Here is a 20,984-nt window from a genome sequence, read left to right as displayed (position 1 = left end):
GTCTTCTGGACGTGACAGGGCAAAGAAACGTCCGCATGCGCAATGAAATGGAGTGGACAAGTCATGTCTTGCCCTTGATTAAGATGTCTATTGTTTGAAACGCAAGCGGCCATGTTTGTTTCTGGCAAATCCAAGTTGCGTATGATTTGTATTTGCAAACATTTCCTTTGTAGATGAACAGAGGCTCCTGTGAGTGATTTATGTCCTGGGGGTTATGATACGGAAGGGAATTTGTGATGTGTAAGGAACATGGCCGCTGCGCCCCACCCTGGCCTCTATGGGCAACGCAGCAGAGTAGTGTTGACAGTGCAGCAATGAAGTTCCCCTTGTCCTTGTGACTGACAGCTCGCGGGGACTTTGCACTGGGGCTCTGATAGCTGTGCCCTGCAGAAGACATGCTGGCTCTCATAGCTCGGAGCATGGTAAGTGCTGCATACTGCTCTGTGGGGGAGGGGGAAAGTTGGGGTGCAGGGTGGTCTGTGTGTGGTGTGGTGTGGTGGGTAGGTATCACCTGTGGATTTACCCTCTGCATGTCACTCAGTCCTATTCAGCGTATCATTTAACCCCTTTTTTGTCTGAAAGAGAAGTTTTTCACTTTTTTTCCACCTGTGATGCCTTTAACCCTTTCCCACTGCAATAATTTTTCATTTTTGTACTTTCATTTTTCTTTCCTCACCTTCCGAAAACCTTTTTTTTTTTTTTTTTCTTTTCTTTTCTTCTTAGTTTTCCATAGGCTTATGAGGAGTTGTAGTCTGAAAGGACAGCATTCACTTTACCAAGTGGGGGGTGGAAAAGTGAAAAGAAAAAAAAATACAATTCCACCACTGTAGTTACAGGGTTCATTGTACGGTAAAAATGACCCAGTAGCACGACTCTCTAGGTCAGTACCGTTATCGCGATCCAAAACTTTTATTTTTTTTTATTGTTATTTTGGTGAAAAACATTCAGAACTTTTGTAAAAAAAAAAACAAAACCTTTGTATAGTTATTTTTTGAGACCCTTATTTTTTTTCTATTTTTCTGTAGCTGGGGCAGAGTGAGGGCTTATTTTTTTTTTTCTTGTCAAGCTGTCGTCTTATTGGTGCTGTTTTGGGGTACACAAACATTTTAACTGAAAAACAGCAATTCTGGTCTCTCTATCTCTCTGTCTATTATAACTATACCAAAGAATGTTTTTTATTTAGTTGGGGGTAATTTAAATATAACAATTCAGAGGAAGAAAAAACTTTACCAAAAGTTCTCATGACCCACCCCCCAAAGAAAAAGTGTGTATATGTGTATATATATATATATATATATATATAAAATGTGTGTGTGTGTGTGTAATATATATAATTTATTTTTTGTTTCTTTTCCTAAGAGACTTGCACCTGTGACAATGTGGCTGCTTGGCCTATATACTGCTAATACCAAAGTATTGCAGCATGGCCGCAGCCATGGGCACCAGTGCACACGTGCACCAACAACTAGATCTTTTTAATGCTGCCGTCAGTAATTGCCAGTGGCATCTAAATGGTTAAACGGCAGCAATCAGAGCTCGCCTGGTATGGAGTTGGCTCACGCGCACCAGCGCGTTAAAGGGGTTAAACATGTCCCCCATTGTTATACAATCTCTACATTATCATGTGGCTGTTCGCTTCAGTATCAGGTCTATGGACATATTTTGTGCTCTTTTATATATATATATATATATATATATATATATATATATATATATATATATATATATATATATATATATATATATATATATATATATATATATATATATATATATATATATATATTGCTTCAAGTCTTGTGGCCCTCCAAAAAAAATAAAAAATTTGCCCTTGACGACCAATCGCAGCGCAGCTTTCATTTAACCAGAGCTGTTTCATAAATAAAAGCTGAGAACTGATTGCTTGCTATGGGTGACGAGGCCTAGCTTCTCTTTCAGACCCTAATCCTGCTCACTGCTGTGTAAAATCTTTCCCTTACATGTCTGACCAGATTGTTTTTAGGCCTACACAGCGATTCTGGTCGCTTGGTCTGGCATGTAATGATTGTCTATGCTGCTGCGGTAAGACGCCACATGTAAGTCACCACACAGCCCTAACCGTAAAGTGACCCTCTAATGTCCGTCTCCCTGATTCTGATTTTTTCCAGTTTGTGATCCCATTCCCTTGCACTATGCTGTAATGTTGCCATGGCGTGTCGCTGCCTTTGTTCAAAGTCGCCTTGTAGTATCGGCCTATTACAACTGCAAGACATCAGCTGGTCTTTAGTTGGGGATACTTGACACTCACATGATGGCAGGTTTCAGGAAGGAAGGGGTTGGAGGATTGGACATGTTGGATTTCAGCATGCCCATTCCATTGGTTTTCAGGAGAGACAAGCCGCTACCATACACCTCTGGCTACAGCTTATCCCCACCCCTTCTCATACAGGGCGAGCATGTGTATTGGGGGGCTGGAGAGGAATGGTGGTCAGCCACTACTCACTGTACCGCACTTCAGAGAACTGTGCCCATCTTTATAGCTGAAATGGCTGAAACGGCCTGAAACGCGTTAATAAATGGTACTTATGGTGATTAAAATGTAGAGATTTGTGATTAACATCCGTCTTATGTCAATAAGCAAAGTAACGTTTGCACGTGCTTGTCATAGCCCATAAAAATAAGAGTGCCTGTCACTTTAAGAAGATCTGCATCAATTCTTTAAAGGCACAGGTTGTAGTTTATCATATAAGTCTCTGCTCTTGTGAATGGGGCTGATAATCAGTTATTGGTATTTTATCTATTTGATTATTTGCTGGATTTAAAGGGAAAGTTAAAGGTGAGGTTCAAAGGTGCCATCACACAGGGTCACTACGGAGGGTTCAGGGTCCCTAGCTGAGTTTATTCACATAGTGTCTGTGTAGTATGCTTCAAGTCCCTTGTACCCCGCTTGCCTCTAAAGCTGCATTCACAAGTATGGTTATGAACTCCGCTCACGTCGGGAGCTGCACCCACCGACACGGCCGCGAACTCCGCTCATCCCGAACAAGAGCTGCACCCACAGACACGGCCGTGAACTCCGCTCACCCCGAGCAAGAGCTGCACCCACAGACACTGCCGTGAACTCCGCTCACCCCGAACAAGAGCTGCACCCACAGACACGGCCGTGAACTCCGCTCACCCCGAGCAAGAGCTGCACCCACAGACACGGCCGTGAACTCCGCTCACCCCGAACAAGAGCTGCACCCACAGACACGGCCGCGAACTCCGCTCACGCCGAACAAGAGCTGCACCCACAGACACGGCCGCGAACTCCGCTCACGCCGAACAAGAGCTGCACCCACAGACATGGCCGCGAACTCCGCTCACGCCGAACAAGAGCTGCACCCACAGACACGGCCGCGAACTCCGCTCACGCCGAACAAGAGCTGCACCCACAGACACGGCCGCGAACTCCGCTCACGCCGAACAAGAGCTGCACCCACAGACACGGCCGCGAACTCCGCTCACGCCGAACAAGAGCTGCACCCACAGACACGGCCGCGAACTCCGCTCACGCCGAACAAGAGCTGCACCCACAGACACGGCCGCGAACTCCGCTCACGCCGAACAAGAGCTGCACCCACAGACACGGCCGCGAACTCCGCTCACGCTGAACAAGAGCTGCACCCACAGACACGGCCGCGAACTCCGCTCACGCCGAACAAGAGCTGCACCCACAGACACGGCCGCGAACTCCGCTCACGCCGAACAAGAGCTGCACCCACAGACACGGCCGCGAACTCCGCTCACGCCGAACAAGAGCTGCACCCACAGACACGGCCGCGAACTCCGCTCACGCCGAACAAGAGCTGCACCCACAGACACGGCCGCGAACTCCGCTCACGCCGAACAAGAGCTGCACCCACAGACACGGCCGCGAACTCCGCTCACGCCGAACAAGAGCTGCACCCACAGACACGGCCGCGAACTCTGCTCACGCCGGGAGCTGCACCCACAGACACGGCCGCGAACTCTGCTCACCCCAAACGAGAGCTGCACCCGCAGACACGGCCGCGAACTGCGCTCACCCCAAACGAGAGCTGCACCCGCAGACACGGCCGCGAACTGCGCTCACCCCAAACGAGAGCTGCACCCGCAGACACGGCCGCGAACTGCGCTCACCCCAAACGAGAGCTGCACCCGCAGACACGGCCGCGAACTGCGCTCACCCCAAACGAGAGCTGCACCCGCAGACACGGCCGCGAACTGCGCTCACCCCAAACGAGAGCTGCACCCGCAGACACGGCCGCGAACTGCGCTCACCCCAAACGAGAGCTGCACCCGCAGACACGGCCGCGAACTGCGCTCACCCCAAACGAGAGCTGCACCCGCAGACACGGCCGCGAACTGCGCTCACCCCAAACGAGAGCTGCACCCGCAGACACGGCCGCGAACTGCGCTCACCCCAAACGAGAGCTGCACCCGCAGACACGGCCGCGAACTGCGCTCACCCCAAACGAGAGCTGCACCCGCAGACACGGCCGCGAACTGCGCTCACCCCAAACGAGAGCTGCACCCGCAGACACGGCCGCGAACTGCGCTCACCCCAAACGAGAGCTGCACCCGCAGACACGGCCGCGAACTGCGCTCACCCCAAACGAGAGCTGCACCCGCAGACACGGCCGCGAACTGCGCTCACCCCAAACGAGAGCTGCACCCGCAGACACGGCCGCGAACTGCGCTCACCCCAAACGAGAGCTGCACCCGCAGACACGGCCGCGAACTGCGCTCACCCCAAACGAGAGCTGCACCCGCAGACACGGCCGCGAACTGCGCTCACCCCAAACGAGAGCTGCACCCGCAGACACGGCCGCGAACTGCGCTCACCCCAAACGAGAGCTGCACCCGCAGACACGGCCGCGAACTGCGCTCACCCCAAACGAGAGCTGCACCCGCAGACACGGCCGCGAACTGCGCTCACCCCAAACGAGAGCTGCACCCGCAGACACGGCCGCGAACTGCGCTCACCCCAAACGAGAGCTGCACCCGCAGACACGGCCGCGAACTGCGCTCACCCCAAACGAGAGCTGCACCCGCAGACACGGCCGCGAACTGCGCTCACCCCAAACGAGAGCTGCACCCGCAGACACGGCCGCGAACTGCGCTCACCCCAAACGAGAGCTGCACCCGCAGACACGGCCGCGAACTGCGCTCACCCCAAACGAGAGCTGCACCCGCAGACACGGCCGCGAACTGCGCTCACCCCAAACGAGAGCTGCACCCGCAGACACGGCCGCGAACTGCGCTCACCCCAAACGAGAGCTGCACCCGCAGACACGGCCGCGAACTGCGCTCACCCCAAACGAGAGCTGCACCCGCAGACACGGCCGCGAACTGCGCTCACCCCAAACGAGAGCTGCACCCGCAGACACGGCCGCGAACTGCGCTCACCCCAAACGAGAGCTGCACCCGCAGACACGGCCGCGAACTGCGCTCACCCCAAACGAGAGCTGCACCCGCAGACACGGCCGCGAACTGCGCTCACCCCAAACGAGAGCTGCACCCGCAGACACGGCCGCGAACTGCGCTCACCCCAAACGAGAGCTGCACCCGCAGACACGGCCGCGAACTGCGCTCACCCCAAACGAGAGCTGCACCCGCAGACACGGCCGCGAACTGCGCTCACCCCAAACGAGAGCTGCACCCGCAGACACGGCCGCGAACTGCGCTCACCCCAAACGAGAGCTGCACCCGCAGACACGGCCGCGAACTGCGCTCACCCCAAACGAGAGCTGCACCCGCAGACACGGCCGCGAACTGCGCTCACCCCAAACGAGAGCTGCACCCGCAGACACGGCCGCGAACTGCGCTCACCCCAAACGAGAGCTGCACCCGCAGACACGGCCGCGAACTGCGCTCACCCCAAACGAGAGCTGCACCCGCAGACACGGCCGCGAACTGCGCTCACCCCAAACGAGAGCTGCACCCGCAGACACGGCCGCGAACTGCGCTCACCCCAAACGAGAGCTGCACCCGCAGACACGGCCGCGAACTGCGCTCACCCCAAACGAGAGCTGCACCCGCAGACACGGCCGCGAACTGCGCTCACCCCAAACGAGAGCTGCACCCGCAGACACGGCCGCGAACTGCGCTCACCCCAAACGAGAGCTGCACCCGCAGACACGGCCGCGAACTGCGCTCACCCCAAACGAGAGCTGCACCCGCAGACACGGCCGCGAACTGCGCTCACCCCAAACGAGAGCTGCACCCGCAGACACGGCCGCGAACTGCGCTCACCCCAAACGAGAGCTGCACCCGCAGACACGGCCGCGAACTGCGCTCACCCCAAACGAGAGCTGCACCCGCAGACACGGCCGCGAACTGCGCTCACCCCAAACGAGAGCTGCACCCGCAGACACGGCCGCGAACTGCGCTCACCCCAAACGAGAGCTGCACCCGCAGACACGGCCGCGAACTGCGCTCACCCCAAACGAGAGCTGCACCCGCAGACACGGCCGCGAACTGCGCTCACCCCAAACGAGAGCTGCACCCGCAGACACGGCCGCGAACTGCGCTCACCCCAAACGAGAGCTGCACCCGCAGACACGGCCGCGAACTGCGCTCACCCCAAACGAGAGCTGCACCCGCAGACACGGCCGCGAACTGCGCTCACCCCAAACGAGAGCTGCACCCGCAGACACGGCCGCGAACTGCGCTCACCCCAAACGAGAGCTGCACCCGCAGACACGGCCGCGAACTGCGCTCACCCCAAACGAGAGCTGCACCCGCAGACACGGCCGCGAACTGCGCTCACCCCAAACGAGAGCTGCACCCGCAGACACGGCCGCGAACTGCGCTCACCCCAAACGAGAGCTGCACCCGCAGACACGGCCGCGAACTGCGCTCACCCCAAACGAGAGCTGCACCCGCAGACACGGCCGCGAACTGCGCTCACCCCAAACGAGAGCTGCACCCGCAGACACGGCCGCGAACTGCGCTCACCCCAAACGAGAGCTGCACCCGCAGACACGGCCGCGAACTGCGCTCACCCCAAACGAGAGCTGCACCCGCAGACACGGCCGCGAACTGCGCTCACCCCAAACGAGAGCTGCACCCGCAGACACGGCCGCGAACTGCGCTCACCCCAAACGAGAGCTGCACCCGCAGACACGGCCGCGAACTGCGCTCACCCCAAACGAGAGCTGCACCCGCAGACACGGCCGCGAACTGCGCTCACCCCAAACGAGAGCTGCACCCGCAGACACGGCCGCGAACTGCGCTCACCCCAAACGAGAGCTGCACCCGCAGACACGGCCGCGAACTGCGCTCACCCCAAACGAGAGCTGCACCCGCAGACACGGCCGCGAACTGCGCTCACCCCAAACGAGAGCTGCACCCGCAGACACGGCCGCGAACTGCGCTCACCCCAAACGAGAGCTGCACCCGCAGACACGGCCGCGAACTGCGCTCACCCCAAACGAGAGCTGCACCCGCAGACACGGCCGCGAACTGCGCTCACCCCAAACGAGAGCTGCACCCGCAGACACGGCCGCGAACTGCGCTCACCCCAAACGAGAGCTGCACCCGCAGACACGGCCGCGAACTGCGCTCACCCCAAACGAGAGCTGCACCCGCAGACACGGCCGCGAACTGCGCTCACCCCAAACGAGAGCTGCACCCGCAGACACGGCCGCGAACTGCGCTCACCCCAAACGAGAGCTGCACCCGCAGACACGGCCGCGAACTGCGCTCACCCCAAACGAGAGCTGCACCCGCAGACACGGCCGCGAACTGCGCTCACCCCAAACGAGAGCTGCACCCGCAGACACGGCCGCGAACTGCGCTCACCCCAAACGAGAGCTGCACCCGCAGACACGGCCGCGAACTGCGCTCACCCCAAACGAGAGCTGCACCCGCAGACACGGCCGCGAACTGCGCTCACCCCAAACGAGAGCTGCACCCGCAGACACGGCCGCGAACTGCGCTCACCCCAAACGAGAGCTGCACCCGCAGACACGGCCGCGAACTGCGCTCACCCCAAACGAGAGCTGCACCCGCAGACACGGCCGCGAACTGCGCTCACCCCAAACGAGAGCTGCACCCGCAGACACGGCCGCGAACTGCGCTCACCCCAAACGAGAGCTGCACCCGCAGACACGGCCGCGAACTGCGCTCACCCCAAACGAGAGCTGCACCCGCAGACACGGCCGCGAACTGCGCTCACCCCAAACGAGAGCTGCACCCGCAGACACGGCCGCGAACTGCGCTCACCCCAAACGAGAGCTGCACCCGCAGACACGGCCGCGAACTGCGCTCACCCCAAACGAGAGCTGCACCCGCAGACACGGCCGCGAACTGCGCTCACCCCAAACGAGAGCTGCACCCGCAGACACGGCCGCGAACTGCGCTCACCCCAAACGAGAGCTGCACCCGCAGACACGGCCGCGAACTGCGCTCACCCCAAACGAGAGCTGCACCCGCAGACACGGCCGCGAACTGCGCTCACCCCAAACGAGAGCTGCACCCGCAGACACGGCCGCGAACTGCGCTCACCCCAAACGAGAGCTGCACCCGCAGACACGGCCGCGAACTGCGCTCACCCCGAACGAGAGCTGCACCCGCAGACACGGCCGCGAACTGCGCTCACCCCGAACGAGAGCTGCACCCGCAGACACGGCCGCGAACTGCGCTCACCCCGAACGAGAGCTGCACCCGCAGACACGGCCGCGAACTGCGCTCACCCCGAACGAGAGCTGCACCCGCAGACACGGCCGCGAACTGCGCTCACCCCGAACGAGAGCTGCACCCACAGACACGGCCGAGTTTACCACAGCAATTTGCGCTGTAAAAACTCATCGTTTTTGAACGCCTCAAAAAACTGTGTGTGAACATAGCCTAGGGATACACAGGACTTATTGTGTGGAAAATCCACAGAAAATATCGAGGCAGATTTTCCAACTGATGAATCCGGGTGGAAGATCTTCTGCGTTTTACCCCAGGGCACGTGCCCTCTGCTTTCCCAGGGATGGATAGATAGAAGATGACTATACAGGACGATTCCTGTTACTGGGGATTTATTGGTTTGGGTTTCTGGCTCTAGTAACGAGCCTGACATTGAGTGAGGGGGCGCCGTGTCCTAGATGATGACCCCGGCCGGCCGCACATATGGCCATGCATGTCATGTTTGCAGTGTATTGTGTTACACACGGGCGGGTGATGATGCCCGGGCACAGTCTGTACACCGGATCAGATATATATTTAGAGTAATGGAAGTTACTTTGTATTTTATTATTGCACGTTGATGACCGGTTTCCCCTCCCACAATACTTTACACTGCAGCGTACGCTCTTTTCTGAGCAGGTCTTTACACTCTTTAGCACTCTGCCCATGTGTTTTATCATGGAGGGCTGGTTTTCAGGCTCTCGATGCTATAATCGGTTACTACAGTCCATGACCTTGGGTTGGGCTCCTTCTACAAAACGAGGAAATTAAGACCACAGAATTGGAGTAAGGGTCACATTGCTCTTCCCGTGAACTGATTTCTGTACTATGGCCGACACCTCAGAGCAATAACGCGACCATGGCAAAGTTCAGCGCTGTGCAATGCACGTGGTGGCAGACGGGGGCCGCCAGATGTATGTGCACAGCTGCAGATCTTTGACCTTTTTCACCATCCATAGATTTTTTTAAAGGGAAGGATCTGTGCATAAAACATGCTTCTTTCTTCCAATAACAGGGCCACCCTCAGGTTTTATGGAATATTGCAAATCAACCCTATTAACTTCAATGGAGCTGAGCTGTAATATCACATAGAACCTATAGAAAGAAAGCCATGTCTTTTTTGGTTTTAACCTGTACTATACCTTTAAGACGTCCCCGATCCCAAGGTTAAAGCTTCCCAATCCTCTATTTCTTAAGTGTATTTGTGCTCAGCCTCCATAATAATGAACATTTATAAGGAACATTATTTTACGAATTGCCTTAGAAGCGATTCCCTCATAGCCGTGGGAGCAGTGCAGGAGAAGGGGCTGTCAGGGTGGATTTTCATTAATAACATCGCATTGGGGGTTTGTTATTTAAGCAATTCCCTATCTGTTCTGGTAGGAGTAATATAGAGCTGCCCGGGGGTAAGTGGCGGTTCCGTGTTTATGGCAGCACGGCTCTGAAAGGCAGCATTATGGCCACACATGATGCCAAGGGTTGCAAAACAGTCCGTGGGTGCAGTGCCAAGTGGAGGAAGAGGAGACGTGTGATCTCTCGGCCAATTCCCACATTATTTATATAGTGCATTCATTCTGGAGGTTCCTGGCCTGCAGAGCTGACGATCTACCATCCCTGTGCCAGGCATAGCTGAGTTCAACTTCCCTAGCCACACACAGGCCTGATTACTGCCTCACCTGTTTTCAATCAAGAAATCACTTAAATAGGACCTGCCTGACGAGGTGAAGTAGACCAAAAGATCCTCAAAGGCTGGACATCATGCTGCGATCCAAAGAAATTCAGGAAAAAATGAGAAATAGAGTAATCGAGATCCGTCAGTCTGGAAAAGGTTATAAAGCCATTTCTAAAGCTTTGGGACTTGGAACAGCAGTGAACCTTCCCAGGAGTGGCCGGCCGACCAAAATTACCCCAAGAGCGCAGCAACGACTCATCCAAGAGTTCACAAAAGACCCCACAACAAAATCCAAAGAACTGCAGGCCTCACATGCCTCAGTTAAGGTCAGTGTTCATGACTCCACCATAAAAAAGAGACTGGACAAAAATGGCATGTATGGCAGAGTTCCAAGACCAAAACCACTGATGAGCAAAAAGAACATAAAGGCTCATCTCCATTTTGCCAGAAAACATCTTGATGATCGCCAAGACTTTTGGGAGAATACTCTGTGGACTGACGAGACAAAAGTTGAACTTTTTGGAAGGTATATGTCCCATTACATCTGACCTAGAAGTAACATGGCATTTCAGGAAAGGAACATCATACCAACAGTAAAATATGTTGGTGGTAGTGTTATGGTCTGGGGCTGTTTTGCAGCTTCAGGACCTGGAAGACTGGCTGTGGTAAATGGAACCATGAATTCTGCTGTCTACCAAAAAATCCGGAAGGAGAATGTCCGGCCATCTGTCTGTGACCTCAAGCTGAAGTGCACTTGGGTTATGCAGCAGGGCAATGATCCAAAACACACCAGCAAGTCCACCTGTAAATGGCTAAAGAAAAACAAAATTAAGACTTTGGAGTGGCCTAGTCAAAGTCCTGACCTTAATCCGATTGAGATGCTGTGGTTTGATCTTAAAAAGGCAGTTCATGCTCGGAAACCATCCAATGTGGCTGAATTACAACAATTTTGCAAAGATGAGTGGCCAACATTCCTCTAGAACGTTGTAAAAGACTCATTGTCAGTTATCGCAAACGCTTGATTGCAGATGTTACTGCTAAGGGAAACCCAACCCGTTATTAGGTTTAGGGGGCAATCACTTTTTCACACACGGCCCTGTAGGTTTGGATTTCTTTTTCCCTTAATAATAAAGACCTTCACTTTGTGATTACTGCATGTTGTGATTACTTGTGTTATCTTTGTGTAATATTTACATTTGTTTTGTGATCTGAAACATTTTAAGTGTGACAAACATGCAAAAGAATAAGAAATCAGGAAGGGGGCAAATAATTTTTCACATCACTGTAGATCCATTAGTGGGGGGCTCAGTTGCATTGCTTTAAGGGAACCCCACCCCCCTCCAATGACTTGACTGTATCCTACACAAGGAGAGGAAAATGTGCTGCTATCGGTCACCTCTGAGAGTAAAGGATGGGGCATGTAGACATTAGGTGGCGGTCTGGAATGAGGAGAAGAGTCTGTACAGACTTGGATGCTGATGGATACCCAGAAGACGCGGCTATATAGGCTAAGAGTGGCTGCCTGTTTTTGTAAGTTGCTTACAGAAGGAAGAGCAGCTCTGGAGAATAAACCACTTCTGTAAGAAATGAACTACTGTGCAGATTAAAGGGGTCGTCCACTTTTTTCCCCCTATATTATTCTTTGAGGTGGACAACCCCTTTAAGGCCCTGTTCACCCTTCATTTCACCAATACACATTGTAACGGCTGCCGTTTTGTTTCTTTTGGCAGAGTAGACCAGTGTTTTGTCTGTAAGGTTTGTGGTCCCGCTTGTTCTGTAGTCTGTGTCGGAGCGTTAGGCGCGGCGATGGATGACGGGCGGCAGTCACGCCAGGTACGGTACGCTTCTCGCTCTCCACTCCCTCCGGCACGGACTTTATTCTCCTGCTTTTAATCTGATTTTGCTTCTGCTGGGATTAGAATAATGGGAATTAGGATTGCAGACGGGGAATTTCTCGTTACCGATGATCTCGTTATAGTAGGAAAGTCTGAAGGTCCCATCATCTCTGCCGTCCAGATTGGTAAAAAGAGAGTAGCCGTGGGATGATGTGGCTGAGCTGCCAGCAGTCTGGACTCTGCTGAACAGTAGTGTTTAGTCTGATGACCAATCCCAAAGGAAAGTATCCTAATCTTTCATATTATAGGGGACGGTTCCCATATATCAGACATACAGTCTGTATATTAGGGGATTATTGATTTAATGGTAAAATCTAATCAATTTTGACAATTTCAGTAGCGCGTGAATGCCCGTTGCAGTGCTCCTGCCCTATCATTTATACCCTTCACATTGCTCTCACCTTAGGCCTTATTCACATATGCATGTCTGTTTTTCGTCCCCAATCAGACTTTTTTTTCTTCTTTTTTTTTTTTTTTTTTTTTTTTTTTTTTTTTTAGTCCATGATTTCCTGTTTTTCACATTCGCAAAAAAAAAAAAGTTTCTCAAGCATCTCCGGATACTGTCAGTTTTTTGCCGATCTGTTAACTTACCTCAGACTTTTGGGTCCGCAATATGAACCAGAGCATGGGAGCCGAATCCATGTAAATCGCCCCATAGATCGGCACACGTTGCAGCCAGAATGTCCGCCCTCGTAAATGGAACTTAAACTGAGGGTTTCTTTCTTACATTTAAAGTGATAAGTGGGCAGTTTTAGCTCTTATGTTATTCCTGCTGTTCCCCAGAGTATTCCGTTTATTTATTTTTGGAAAATCCGCCATACGATTCCAGAGATACGGACCTTTTTATTTAGTGTTCCTTTTTATGGTCTCAACTTAAAGGGGATCCTGTGAGCCACGCCCCCGAGGGATCCTGTGAGCCACGCCCCCGAGGGATCCTGTGAGCCACGCCCCCGAGGGAAAGACCATATAAATTAATACTAAAAGACCCATATCTCTGGAACCGTATGGTGGATTTCCAAAGAACAAAATCCGAAATACTCAGGGGAACGTCAAGAATAAAATAAGAGCAAAAACTGTCCACTTTTGATGTGTTGACAGGTCCTCTAAGTCTTACGTCACATGTTTCGCACACATCCTATACCGCACTAGATGTCTCAGAGGTCGCAACAGGATCTGATTGCTGCGCTGCTCAGCCAGCATTCGCCATAGAAGTCAATGGTGCCGCCATCCAGCTCTACACTAAAGCTTTGGATTCGCTGTCAGGTCCGGCTGTAGCTCATCGTAAGAGGTCCTCAATGGACAGCCGACATCACACACGCGCTGGTGGCACATAATCCATTAACCCAATATATATACTGATGCTTATTTCTGACACTAAACCAAAAAAAAATCTGAAATGGATCCGATATTTCAGCTTTTTTAATAACCGTCTGGAGATTTATTAACACTGCTACAAATTTGGCCGCTTTTATCAGCCAGGCAGACATAGTGTAACCAGGGAATAAATCTTTGCCACTGTTTGTCAGCCATTGATATTGGATAACAGGCCAGTTAAAGGACTCTTTCTAATCTTGCCTCCCTATTTATTTCAAAGGGGGAGATGAGTGGCAAACAGATGCCTGACACCCCTTATCTATGAGCCGGTTTCCTTCATTCTCGTCCTTGGGTTGCACCTGGTTTTGAAGCTTTGTCCCAGTTGGACTGAGCTGCAATACCAGTCACAGCCTGTAGACAAGGGTGGTGCTGCGTGTAGCTGCACGTGATCCACTATAAGGGGGTCCTCCAGGTCATTTTGATTTATGTACATAAATAGTAGAGTTTAAATAGGTATTTTTTTTTACAGGCCAAGCCGGCTCATCTGGTAAAACCCGTGTCGTTGGTGAAGCTGCCAGGTAGGTACTTGGCACACCAGGAGGGGCTGCCTTCTCTTCCCGTACCGCCACTGCAACAGACGCTGGACAAGTACCTTCTGGCCCTGAAGCCCATAGTCCCTCAGGAAGAATGGAGCCACACCAGCCAAGTGGTGGAAGACTTCCGGAGCTCCGGAGTGGGCGAGCGGCTGCAGAAGGGGCTTGAGAGGAAAGCAAAGAAATCCGAAAACTGGGTATGGTCACCTGTTACCGTAGAGCGGTGCCACCTCCACTACACTACAACTCCCAGCAGGCATCAGAGGGGGGAGGGGCAGTAAACCACTGCCAGGCATCTTTATCGCCGGTTATCTCCTTTAAGAGGATTGAGCATGCTAAATTTCAGTATGCCCAATCCTTTATCCACTGACCTTGCATATTGATGACCTATCCATAGGAGTGGTGGACCCACCACACCCTAAAAATGAGCTGTACGCGGTACCAGAACACACACCGCTCCATACACCGCCTAGTGGCCATTCTTGGGTACTTAACCCTTTCAGGACTGGGACGTTTTTGCACTTTTTTTTTTTTTCCACGTGAACACAGTCATGCGAAGGCTTGTGGTTTTTTGTTTTGTTTTCAGAACGAGTTTTCATAATGCCATTTACTTTATCATAAAATGTACCGAAATTCCAAGTGCGGCGAAAAAAAATAATAAATTCCACCTTTGTTTGGTCACGTAAACTTTTTTTTTTTTCTAAGTTAAAAAAAAAAAATGAAAATTGGTTTAAAAAACCATTGGCAGACGCACAGCGATAACCGAACCGTTTAGATGCCACGGTCGGTGAACAGCAGCGTTGTCTGAATGGTGAAGCAGCAGCGACCAGAGCTCACCAGTATTGCACAGACGACACCCCCAGGCTGGCGCGGACCTCGTTTTACGTCCATGGGGGCAGGGGCTGATATAGAGACGACTTTCTTGCGGCGTTTTGGACTGGGGACATTCACCGATGGTCTGATGTGCTTCTCCTCAGCTCGCTGACTGGTGGCTGCAGACGGCCTATCTGGAGTACCGGCTCCCGGTGGTGGTCCACTCCAGCCCCGGCGTGGTCTTACCAAAGCAAGATTTTGCAGACAGACAGGGGCAGCTCAGGTACCCGGTAACTTTTATTTTTTATTGTTTTGTATAATCATCTGCGTCCTCTCCCGGATTTCAGAAGGAGGTAGATGACCCCTGTCCAGGGTGACCTTTCTCACACTCCTCCGCTATTTCCACTCTGCCCAAAATAAAGTCCAGTAAGATTTATGGTGGGACGATTACTCCGGACCCTCCCCCGTGTCCAGATCAGAGCAGAGCTACAAGTGCTGACTCCTGGCTCTGACCTCCAGCATGTCCTCCTCCTCATCAGCAGCGCAGGGACCGGTGTAACATTACACGGCCATGCAACAACCCAGCCCGGACTCTGATGACGTCCCCTCCATATTGGACTGCTCTTCTCACAGTGACGTGTGCAGCATAAAGCCGCTGGGCTGCTGTTCACTTATGTCACCTACCCCCACCCCATTTATTGTGCGCAGATGAGGGGTGCAGGGGTGTCTAGCAGCCACTTATCTCCTCCGATCTATGTACAGTGACATCTATTCGTGGCCTTTCTCTGGCCCGTAGGCTTTTTATCCCACTCTTGTAATCCCTTAATTTTCGGCTGATATGCGTAATCATTGTACGGAGCAGGATCAAGGGCTGAGCCCGCTCCATACAGCGCTGGTGACAGCTGTATTATACAGCCGCCACCTGTAGAGTAACTGCTGCGATTTACCTCTTAGATGCTGCCAGGGGGACCTACTTCAAGAGGTTACTTTATTATTGATGGCCTAAAAAAATACATTTGACACACAAACCTGATGTAAACAATTGGTCATTTTCTGATGACACATTCCCTTTAAGAAGGGGTCATCTGTGTCAGACCTGTGGCGGACTGACTTCCAGCAGGCTGTGAAACTCCGGAAACAGCGCCATACACTTCTGTAGTGGCCGTACTTGGTACTGCAGCTCCATCCCATTCAAGTCAATGAGCCCAAGTTACAGTACCAGGCACGACTATGTACAGAGAGAAGCGTACCGGCCATGGGTACAATGAATTCTGCTCCCTTTTTTTTTTTTAGATTTGCCGCAAAGCTGATTGAGGGTGTCCTGGACTTTAAAGCCATGATAGACAAGTGAGTAATGGAGCGGTCCCATCAGACCCTCTGTAGACCTGTCTACGGCCGAGCGTACATTGTCCTCCTGTTGATTACAGTGAGACCCTCCCTGTGGAGCATCTCGGTGGTAAACTTCTATGTATGAATCAGTACTACCAGATCCTGTCCTCATGTCGAATCCCCGGGGCCAAGCGTGACTCCGTGGTCAACTACAGCCAAGTGAAGAAGCCCCCTACTCACATAACTGTGGTCCATAACTTCCAGGTAACAACCATTGATACGTTTGGATGTACAGAGCTAGGACCATACTGACCTTGACGCTTTTTTGGACCCCTATGGAGGCAGTTTGCTTGTACGTCAATTGCTTTTCCCAAACACAGTAAGAACAGACCCCAAGCCTATGAACCTTTGCTTTTCCATAGTGGAATTCCCACTTAAAGGGGGTGTCCACTACTTACAAATGCTTTAAAAATAAGGGCACGGTATTGCCAAATTTGAAAAAAATCTGCACCACCCCAGAAGCTCCTCCATATGGCGCTCAGTGTCCCTCGATGGTCTCTTGGCTTCCTTTACTAGCGGAACGTGTCGAGTGACCGATGATGGTGGAGATCCCCTTTAATCTGGTCGTTATTGTCATTCTTCTCCCCTCCAGTTCTTTGAGCTGGACGTGTATAACAGCGATGGCAGCGTCCTCACCTCAGATCAGATTTTTAATCAGCTGGAAAAGATTTGGGGGACCTCACTACAGACGAACAAGGAGCCCATCGGCATCCTGACCTCCAACCACAGGAACAGCTGGGCCAAGGCCTACAACAACCTGATCAAAGGTAAGATGCGCTGTAGTGACCCGCCAGGCATTAATAAATGCTGTACAAATCTAGTCTTCAGCGGACACTCTTCTCTGATGAGCTTTGATCAAAAACTGCTTCATAGCATTTACTTTGGGCCATTTATAGAGTACGCCATGTGGCACATTGCCGGACATCATCAATGCAGCCTCCCAATCCTTATGTCCCCCAATGGCCTCTGTCAGAGGAGAGTCAGGAGGCCGATCCTAAGCTACTTCAGCAAATCTTTATTTATTTTTTTTTTTTGGAATGTGTATGGGGGTCTTAGTTTTGCCTGCAGTTTCTGTAACTGGAAGAGGTTGTCTCATGGCTACCATTGTCAGTCATGTAATACTGAAAGGACTGGTTTTGTTAAAGGGCTTGTCTGGTGAAAAGAAATTCCAATAACTTCTAAATCGTTGGAGGTGCAACTACTGAGACCCCCACTTGTCACCGGATCGGGGTACTTTTATCAGAATGGAGCGGCCATGCACATACAAGACCGCGGCTCCTTTCATTCCCTATGGGGCTGCTGATCGCTGCCCCCGGTCCTCATAGTGAATGAATGGAGTGACGGTCACTGCTGCTCCACTCTGATGGGGATATAAGTGCCTCCGTTCTGTTGATTGTTGGTGGTCCCAGCGGCCGGACCACCATTGATCTATAAATTATTCCACGGATAGGCGATGACTTCTTTTCATCAGACAGCTCCTTCTATAGTGGCTTTCCAGGACTGATATTTATGGTCTATCCTTAGGTTAGGCCATCAATATTAAATCGGTAGAGGTCCGACTCTCGGTATGCCCGCTGATCAGCTGATTGGAGGGGCTGTGGCACTGTTATGGATGCCACCAGTGTCCTCCGCATGTCGTAGTGGCTTTGCCTGGTGTGACAGCTCATCCCCGTGCACGTGTAAGGGACTGAGCTGCCTTATCGAGCACAACTGCAACTAAAATGACAGCACCGTGCCTAGTAATGATGGGGGCATCACTCTGCCCTTTAAGTCAGATGGTCGGCGGAGTACCAGGCGTCAAACCCCACTAATCTGCTGCCTATCCGCCGTATCAAAGTCCCGACCGTTCTCCCCCCTCCATCTCCCATGGAGGTCTCCCTAGCAATCTGTTATTATAAGACCATCCATATACACATGGGGGTCCGGTGACCAGTTTTGTTCTGGAGCCCAGTGACACCTTCTCTTCTCTACTAGATAAAATCAACAAGGAGTCGGTGCGCTCAATCCAAAAGAGCATCTTCACCGTGTGCCTGGACGGCCCAATGCCCAAAGTCTCCGACGAACACTACAGGAGTCGTGTGGCCGCTCAGATGCTTCACGGTGGGGGCAGCCGCCTGAACAGCGGCAACAGGTGGTTTGACAAAACACTTCAGGTAGGAAACGACCATCTTGTGATATTGCATGAGCTAAAATTTCTAGGTGATGGTGCATTTAATAGTTTGTCTGTTCTCAGTTCATAGTGGCGGAGGATGGGTCGTGTGGGCTGATCTATGAGCACGCTCCTGCAGAAGGACCGCCGATCGTGGCCTTAGTTGATCACGTCGTTGAGTACACGTAAGATTTGTGTTTTTAGTGCCCGGGACTTTGATATGCATTAAGACTGAGCCGAAACTGTCGATATCGGCCAACATTAGTCTCATGTATACGAGGGGGCTTTATAGTGCTCTCTATGCATCCACTGACAGGTCACTGACCAAATCCATAATAAGTGGCGCATCAGAAACCTCAGAAGATTCTCGTTTCATATCTATGGAGAGAGGCTGGACGTCAGCCGTCTAGACAAGAACAGGGACCTGGGGATCACCAGCAATCTGTTACTCTGGGGGCTCCTTGCTGTAACTGACAGTAGGGGTCCTAGAGGTTAGGTGCAATTCTGTGATACCTACTGTTGAATCCAGAAGTTTCCATACACTATATAAAAAAGACACATCTGCATGTTTTTCTCAATATCTGACATGAAATCAGAATAAACCTTTCCCGTTTTAGGCCAATTAGGATTACCACAATGTTAAATATTTGCCAAATGCCAGAATAATGAGAGAGAGAGAAAGTTTTAAGGCATTTTTATTACTTACTGCAAAGTCAAAAGTTTACATATACTAATATTACTATGCCTGTAAACTATTCTGGACTGCCCATATTATGATGTCATGTGTTTGGCAACATCTGGCTTAATTAGAGACACACCTGTGAATGTATTTTAATGCACATCTGAAACACACTGCTTCTTTGTGTAGCATCATGGGAAAGTCTAAAGAAATCAGCCAAGATATCAGGAAGAGAATTGTGGACTTGCACAAGTCTGGCTCATCCTTGGGTACAATTTCAAGATACCTGAAGGTGCCTCGTTCATCTGTACAAACAATTATACGCAAGTACAAACAAGATGGGAATGTCCAGCCATCATACCGCTCAGGAAGGAGACGGGTTCTGTGTCCCAGAGATGAACGTTCTTTGGTCCGACATGTACATATCAACCCAAGGACAAAAGCAAAAGACCTTGTGAAGATGATGGAGGAAGCTGGTAAGATTGTGTCAGTATCCACAGTGAAACAACTACTGTATCAACATGGGCTGAAAGGCCACTCTATCAGGAGGAAGCCATTACTCCAAAAGAAACAAAAAAGCCAGATTAATGTTTGCAAATGCACACAGGAACAAAGACCTTAACTTTTGGAGACATGTCCTGTGGTCTGATGAAACTAAAATTGAACTTTTGGGGCATAATGACCATCGTTATGTTTGGAGGAAAAAGGGAGAAGCTTGGAAGCCTAAGAACACCATCCCAACTGTGAAACACAGAAGTGGCAGCATCATGTTGTAGGTTTGTTTTGGTGCAGGAGGGACTGGTGCACTTCACAAAATAGACGGCAACATGAGAAAAGAAGATTATGTGGCAATACTGAAGCAACATCTCAAGACATCAGCCAGGAAGTTAAAGCTTGAGCGGAAATAGGTCTTCCAAATGGACAGTGACCTGAAGAATACTGGCAAAATGGTAACAAAGTGGCTTAAGGATAGCAAAGTCAATGTTTTGGAGTCTCCATCACAAAGCCCTGATCCCAATCCTATTGAAAATTTCTGGGCAAAGCTGAAAAGGCTGCGAGCAAGGCGACCTACAAACCTGGATCAGTTACACCAGTTTTGTCAGGAGGAATAGGCCCAAATTCCGACTAACTATTGTGAGAAGCTTGTGGAAGGATATCCCAAACGTCTGACCCAAGTCATTCAGTTTAAGGGCAATGGTACCAAATACTAATGAAATCTTCTGACTTTGCAGTAAGTAATAAAAATGCCTTAAAACATTATCTCTCTCATTATTCTGGCATTTGGCAAATATTAAACATTATGGTAATCCTAATTGACCTAAAACGGGAAAGGTTTATTCTGATTTCATGTCAGATATTGAGAAAACCATGAATATGTGTGTATTTATATAGAGTATGGAAACTTCTGGTTTCAACTGTATATGACTTGTCAGGAATTGTTTTATTTTTTTTTATTTTGTTATGCAATTTTGTCAGCTTTAATAACATTACCTGTGTATATATAGATAGATAGATCACTATAAAAAAATATATAAAACATTACATATAAGTGCAGGTAAATTAATGACGCCAAAAATTATAGAAATCGATGTAAAAAAAAATTGAGGGTAAAATAATCTATAAACATAGAAATGTCAAATTACAAATATTATTGTGCTCTGCAAAATGAGAAAAATAAATATTACAATAAAAAATAAAATATTTTTGACATTTTGTTTTCTAGACTTTACAAGATAATGCAAAAATGCTATCAAATGGATTCTATGTAATAAAAAATCAAAACAAAACTATTTCCTTTGTA

The 20,984-nt window shown here is 50.8% G+C and overlaps 1 protein-coding gene across 2 annotated transcripts in view; it reads left to right on the top strand.

Moving 5' to 3' along the window:
- The first annotated feature begins 132 nt into the window (after nucleotides 1-132).
- Nucleotides 133-20,984, top strand: part of CRAT (carnitine O-acetyltransferase) — a 27,854-nt gene continuing 7,002 nt past the window's right edge. The window contains exons 1-9 of one of the 2 annotated variants that reach the window (XM_073640080.1): nucleotides 133-422; nucleotides 12,082-12,184; nucleotides 14,090-14,350; nucleotides 15,131-15,249; nucleotides 16,260-16,313; nucleotides 16,394-16,559; nucleotides 16,948-17,122; nucleotides 18,330-18,508; nucleotides 18,589-18,689. In XM_073640080.1, coding sequence (XP_073496181.1) covers nucleotides 12,158-12,184; nucleotides 14,090-14,350; nucleotides 15,131-15,249; nucleotides 16,260-16,313; nucleotides 16,394-16,559; nucleotides 16,948-17,122; nucleotides 18,330-18,508; nucleotides 18,589-18,689 — 1,082 coding nt within the window. In that variant the 5' untranslated portion in view covers nucleotides 133-422; nucleotides 12,082-12,157. The remainder of the gene's footprint in view (nucleotides 423-12,081; nucleotides 12,185-14,089; nucleotides 14,351-15,130; nucleotides 15,250-16,259; nucleotides 16,314-16,393; nucleotides 16,560-16,947; nucleotides 17,123-18,329; nucleotides 18,509-18,588; nucleotides 18,690-20,984) is intronic. The other variant, XM_073640079.1, reaches the window with a different exon arrangement.

This window comes from Phyllobates terribilis, unplaced genomic scaffold (assembly GCF_046119375.1).
Source record: "Phyllobates terribilis strain yellow unplaced genomic scaffold, ASM4611937v1 Scaffold_7__3_contigs__length_470593459, whole genome shotgun sequence".
NCBI lineage: Eukaryota > Metazoa > Chordata > Amphibia > Anura > Dendrobatidae > Phyllobates > Phyllobates terribilis.
The sequence above is the reverse complement of the archived record's forward strand: the minus strand, read 5'-3'. Positions and strand labels throughout refer to the sequence as shown.